Raw genomic sequence first — 7,038 nt, 5'->3', positions numbered from 1 at the left:
ATTTCGTTTTTATGAGCATTTCTGGCCGGAGGTCCGTTAGGAAGCAATCTCTTTTGCTCTAGAGTAGAGGGAGGGACGACCTTATCTAGTCGAGGGTTCTATACCCGCGGATGGAGTAGTGACTTCCTTCTAATCTAGGGTACGAGGAATGATTGTCTACACCTACCTCTCTCATACCCCACTTTCGTGGGATTGAGTGTTGTTGTTATTGTTGTTGTGTGATATCCATATTGATTACCTTGATACTCTTTAATTTACTAAAAGGGTCTCAATTACCTTGATACTCTTTAATTTACTAAAAGGGTCTCAAATGAACCCCACACCCCCCCCCCCCCCCCCAACCCCCCACCCACCCCCCCACCCCCCCCCACCACCACCACCACCACCACCACCACACACACTCACTCACCAGATATTGATATTGTTTTCTAGAACACAGTAAATCATAAACATCACATCTTATTGTTGGACATGGGATTTAAGTACGGATGGTATCTTTAGTGCTAAATCTGCTCGTGACCATTTGATCGAATTAACGACTCTAGGCATCGATCTAACCCATCAATTTTAATTGGTTTTGATTGGTTCGACTAAATCGATTCCCGAAACTTAAGAATTCACTAGAAACTTCAATTTCAAGATACGAATAGCTCCAACACTGATCAAATGCAATTCTTACATGTTCCAATCTTGACCTAATGGAAACTAGTTCACTCTTGTTGCTTGAGCTGGAAGACCTGTATGTCAGTATGTGTGTTACGCGATTCAAAAAAAGTCAAAAACGGTCGTAGGATAATTCGTTTCAAAATACTTCTTCCCTTTCTCGGATAGCATAAATGGTCACAGATGACCCGTTCGATAAAACCATCAGTTTATCTGTTTGTAAACTTGCTCAAACATGAATATATTGAAAATGTTATGGGACCATATATGCTTTTTTGGCACTCTAAAAGGTCTTAGCTTGAATTAAATTATCAGCATTCACACTGGGAAAGTATATACCACTTTGACCCAAGAGTATATACCCTTGTACCATAAGTTCATGCATAAAATGACTTACGGAGTACAAGTTTTACAACAACTGTTACAGTCAGAGCTTGTATATGTACTGATCTCTATTCTCTTGCTTAAATTAAGATGGCTAAAACATCATATACGTACAATAATAAATACAACTGATAACTTCACTCGATCAAGAAGCTAGGGATAAAATAAACATTACAAAGAGTACTTGAACATGTTCCATGAGTCGGTCAATACTTGATCACAAGTTAACATACGAAAATTATTAGTTTCCTACTTACTGTAGGAAATCACATTAAGCCTGAAACTATTTTTTTTATTGATGTATCGCAATCTTGCTCGATTTATAGCATCATCCGCACATCTTTATTCTAAAACAAGCAGCTGTCAAAACATGAATCACCTCTTCGGACAGACTAACCTCAAACGACAACCCTAGGAGCAGGTTCGAGACTAGGGTGGCCAGAAGGCTTACATTCGATCTCTCGTAGCACAGTTTTGAGTCCCACTCCAGCTGCATTTGCTTTTGGGTGGATTCCATGGGCTAAACCCTGCATGTATTCTCGGTTCTGTCTTTCTTTCTCGTATGAGACTTTGTATCGAGATTCCACATCTGTAAAATTATTAGGCACAGATATAATAATAAGAGGCAGGTACTACCAATAGCTTGAACATGACAATTTCTATTAATGACCTATAAATCTGCTATTCGAGCTCAATTAACCTGAGCCAAAATTATATACATCTATGTGCTTCTAAATGTTCCAAAACGTTTTCATTTAGGTCGTCCGTGAAGATAAACGGATAAGGTTTTTTTTTCCCGCAACTAGGTTGGGGGAATCTTTTTACTCTGTAATTTTTTGGATGAACAGTGTGTTTTTTAAGGGTGTTTAATTTGTAGAACAATGTATTTTATTTTAATGATTTTTGTAAAACAAATAAAGACAGATGTTGACGCCACCGGGTCTTGCCATATCATCAAAACCCGGTGTAGGCAAGAATATATATATATATATTTTTTTTTTCATTTTTTCTTCTAATCAGCGTGCAAAGAATTTAGTAATTCACTTGTTTGATTAGCAAGACCGGGTGTTGACCCCACAGGGTCTTGCCATATCATCAAAACCCGGTGCAAGAGATTGACTTTGACATCTTTTCTTATAAACAACGTACAAACCAATTAGGTATTCACGTTATTAATGATGTAGCAAGACCCACTGTTGCCAACACATGTTTTGGATGATGTGTTGTTGTATTACTCTTAACCGGGTACCTGACGACCGTCTCCGATATTTTTTACTTTTTTAACCTTCAAGTTTATCATATACGTACATAAAGTCCACCCGTTGTTCAGCACTAACGTTTCCGATATTGTTTACAACATAACCTGCGGTAAACTTTCAAAGATGGAAGAAATGATACCTTTCGCGAGGTTTGGGTGGAGTTGCCCGTCGCGAGTTAAAGCCATCATAACCTGCGGTAAACCTAGGGGCAATTCATCACCTCTATCTACTTGCCAAAAGTGAATCGTCTTTCCGTAAGTTTTCGCCACTTTCTCCAAATCTTGTCGCTCAACCGGACCAGGAACACCAGGGAGAAACAGGACACCACTCTTCACCTCGTACTCGTGACTATGCCACATCGGTTTCTCCGAATCAGGCAATGTTAAAAACAGTTCTTCTGTTACAATATATTCTACTCCGATCAACCGAGCGTCTACATCAGGACGATCATAGATCAAGCACTGTCGCATTTCTTCGTTTTGATGACCGCAGTAGTGATGCGCTTCCACTTGTCGCGTCATGTCATCCGCGTAAAAGTGAAACCTTGTAAAAATCACCAAAAAGACTTCATTCTTTTTTAAAACGATAAATTAAAATAGACCTCCAATCACAAACAATCCATCACAAGACTCGAACTCAGTACGCCGAAACTCACAAGGTTTGAGTTATCACTCGATAAAGCTAAAGATACCGCTAAAGACCCTTTGGTAAATAAAACCTCATTCGGTTTGTATTTATTGTTGCCATGTAAATTTTTACATCACGAAACAAATAAATCCAATTTCTTATAACTGCACAGTTAAATCAACAATTTATAATATGCAAGTTTATATGTACATTTGCATGCACTTTTGGTGGACAAATTACAATTTGCAATTAAAAACTAATAAAAAAATATGAATAAATCGATAATTAAAGCATCCAAATGAATCTTAATGAATTCAATTATTATCAACGGTTATACACGTTAATTATAGTAATTATTAGGGAGGTGACGTACATCACTAACCATATACTCCATAATTTATATGAAGTATCCGTATAATTGGCCGGTAGTGTGTATCTAATTTCTAAATTTGAAGTTTTACAAAGAGTAGTGATATTTCCAACGATGATTTTGATAAATCCACTCAATTTATGGATTAATAGAATCATTGTTGGAAATATCTATCAACACACAAATAATCGTAACTTTTACTATGCCTAGCTAGAAATTAATATTAGATCACAACAACGAAACGTCGTACAACATAAACACTACAAGGAATACGTTAACCTTTTTGTGGGGACTTTTCACGGCACAAAAGGTCACTTTTATCGCCGCAAATACCCATTTGCGGTGATATCTCGTCAAAAGTACAACTACTCTATAGGTTCTTCCTTTAATTATAGCATGTGTATCCGCATCATTATTTTTCTTTCTTTAATTATATTGAACAATTTTTAATAAACCGAATGATTATTGTGAAACTACATAAAAATAATGAGATTAAATTATACATAAAATAGACTTACGCGCAAAGGTGTTGATGAATTTGTTTGGTTGGAGCAAACGTTTGGATGGTGGAAGCAGCCGTGTCTACGAGAGAGGTACCGAGTTTGGTCTTTTCTCCGGGAATATCAGTGTGCGGTGTTGAGTGTACCGGTTCCATTTTTACGATCTGATTTTTTAAATTTTAATTTTTTTAATAAATATTTAATGGAGATGAAGATGTATATGTGATGAGGTTGAGTTCTTAATATGTTAGGCGTTACAGATGACTGTAAAGGTAGACGTACGTGTCGTGTTTGGTTCACCACGTGGCAACCGACGTGTCTTGTGAAATTTCTTTAAATAGTATGCATGTAGTATTGTAGGAAGTGATCTGCTTTGACTTTTTCTATTTTATGAAGGTGTTAGGAATGTGACATGTGGAAACGGGTTACATGGACAAGTACTTTGTATCTTGCGAATACAACGGATGAGATTTGACTTGGTTAAATTTAGCAAGGATAAAAAAAAAAAAAAGACTTTGTTAAGGTATTTAATTGGTGAATTCCATACTTAAAAAGTTTTACAAATTTTTTTTTATAAAATGAGGTGACATATTAGGCCACTCCCTATTCGGAAATTGAAGTGATCGTTAACGATCGTTAAGGATCAACGTAGATAAGTAGCGGCTCATTAGCAATCTCGTCAGTAGAGCCTGCAACGGGTTCCTATGAGCAAAATTGGGTCCGATGGTTAATAAACTCCTTTTTTTCTTGTAGCGAAAAATTGAATTTAACAAACAACGGAAATATGTTGATAATCGTTTGTTATTATTATTACTATTAGCAATTTTAAAAATCAGTTATTTTACACTATAAATATATACATACACTCATAACCATTTTTCTCACACAAAATATAATACCATTTCATACTAATTTCTATCATTTCATACAATCTCACAACTATTTCATTAAAAAAAAAAAAAAAAAATTTCAACCAAACAATAACGAATTTCTCAATCATATGCTCAACAATCCAATCCTATCACCAAACAATTCGTCATCGAATCAAGCTAGCAATTTTCTCCAAATTAAACTAGTTTTTCACAATTCGCACCAATTCAACACGTATTCTATGAACAACAATTCTCTCAACCACCACAACAACACTACCATATTCACAACAATCCATACTATTCACAACAACAATCTTTCTCACATAACCAACAACAATAATTCTTTTCACAATAACTATCATATATTCCACAACCTGTAACACAACCCGAGTCTTGAAACCTGATATGCGTAAAACACACCTAATCTTATTGTAATATGATTACGAATTTGTCAACAGAGAGCAGTGTTTAAGATTTAAAAACTAATAATTATTCTGAAGAATGATTTGTAAAAATTCGGGTTTTGATTTAAAACTAAGTATTGCAAAGTAAATAAATAAGAATTCAGATACGACAAAGGGTATCCATCTAGAATCAATTTTTTAGGATCTAGATTGCTTCAATTAAAACAGATAAATCATGTGACTCAGTCCAGTTTTATTTTCATAAAACCTAGGCTACTTCGATGTCCCTATGTATCCTCACGATTGAAAGAACTAAATGTAAACCAATCACCACTTATGTCCACACTTCGGTGCCCCTACGTATTCACACAATTGTCTAGATCACACAAGGTGTTGAAGCATAAGTTATTAATCTTCAATTAACTGCCAGGACACTAAAAAATAACCTATGTGACGGGTTCAATTCGAATAATTCATCCAAACTACAAGTCCTTTTTAGCTTCAGTATTACCTAATCGATTAATGGGCCAATTGTTATCGTTTACTTGTAGTTTGGTGTTCCTTATACAATTCAACGAATAATAAATCATGTGTCCATAACCTAGCAAGTCTATCAATCACTTAACTGTCGTTAATTAATTAATGATACATACAATTGAGGAATTAATCAATGGGAGTAATAAAAACCAACAATCAAGAACAATTATAGTTATGTAGAAATCAAAAAAATAAGCAATTCATCACCTAGGTTCAATCATCTAGGTGAATACGAGTAATTTAGCAAGACATAATTAAAGCAATTAAACACAAGGAATAATCAAAATTCATCATGATATAAATCAAGGATAAGAAAAGAAAATTACTAATGATTAAATCTTGATACAATGATAATCCAACTATTAATCCTTGCAAAATATGAAAGAAAAACTAAATTATTCGTAACCCTAATAGCTGAAAGAACTCGTAAAAATTCGGATCCCTAAAACTGCTGCATAAGTCCTCTATTTATAAACGAACGTAACATCTCAGACAAGTGAAAGGATGTGCCACATTGACGCATCACTATGTTGTGCGGTGAAAGGTTACGTCGTATCATATACCTTCCGTCGCCTAAAAAAATCCACGGTTTAGAAAATTTCCAAAGTGATGCGCCTCATCACCATTTCTTTGCACCGCATCGTATTTCTAATTTTTTTTTTTATAATTTCTAGATCATCGATGTAACAATCCTGCTTTTTCCGTCACTTCCGTTAACTTTCTGTTAGTTTATTTAACGGCGATTATTTGACGTTTATGTGTTTATGTGTAATAAATACATACTTGAACCTTGGAGGGTTATGATAATTAATATGGGTTAATATTAATTTGAAATTATACTTCGGATAAAGAAATACGATAAAAACGTTACGGTTTGAATAACTGCTTTTTGAGCAACGAAACGCTCAGGTTTATTTTAATAATTATTAACTTTTTAAAAATATTTAATTTATTGGCTTTTTAATAAATTAAACGTTTGGTTGCGTTTTAACGATCGGTTTAGCGTTCCGGGCCTTCGGTACGTCTAAACGGCACTTGAAACGAGCCACGAATACACAGTACTAGACAACGAGAGCCCGGGAATAACCACATTGGGCCATTCGGCCGTGACCCACCCTCACACCCCTTGAAATTCTATTTTGGGCATTTTACTAATTACTTGCTTAATTAGGGTCTAAGTGTAACATTACTAGTAAGCCTAATACTACCCTAACTGCATTCTTCTCCTCACTTCACAAAAACAAGTCGACACAATTGCTTCTCCCTTCCCTCTGCTGCCGTCGACCTCCATCACCAATACCACCATCAAAAATGTAATTTTTGCTCAAGCCTTGAACATCAAACTTGTAATTCTCGTTGTCCTCTACGCGTGGGTATAGTTAATTTCACGATCAAAGGTATAAACACATAAACCCTAACTTT

General features: G+C 35.3%; 1 protein-coding gene across 1 annotated transcript; it reads right to left on the bottom strand.

Annotated features, from left to right (window-relative positions):
• Positions 1-1,206: 1,206 nt before the first annotated feature.
• LOC139868724 (oil body-associated protein 1A-like) lies at positions 1,207-3,986 on the bottom strand. The gene is made up of 3 exons (XM_071857061.1): positions 3,822-3,986; positions 2,446-2,849; positions 1,207-1,636 (listed from the first exon to the last, which is right to left on the bottom strand). Exons 1-3 carry the CDS (start codon positions 3,956-3,958, stop codon positions 1,446-1,448), a joined length of 732 nt encoding a protein of 243 aa, XP_071713162.1. The 5' UTR covers positions 3,959-3,986; the 3' UTR covers positions 1,207-1,445.
• Positions 3,987-7,038: the final 3,052 nt, after the last annotated feature.

This window comes from Rutidosis leptorrhynchoides, chromosome 1 (assembly GCF_046630445.1).
Source record: "Rutidosis leptorrhynchoides isolate AG116_Rl617_1_P2 chromosome 1, CSIRO_AGI_Rlap_v1, whole genome shotgun sequence".
In the NCBI taxonomy this organism is placed as follows: Eukaryota; Viridiplantae; Streptophyta; class Magnoliopsida; order Asterales; family Asteraceae; genus Rutidosis; species Rutidosis leptorrhynchoides.
The sequence above is the reverse complement of the archived record's forward strand: the minus strand, read 5'-3'. Positions and strand labels throughout refer to the sequence as shown.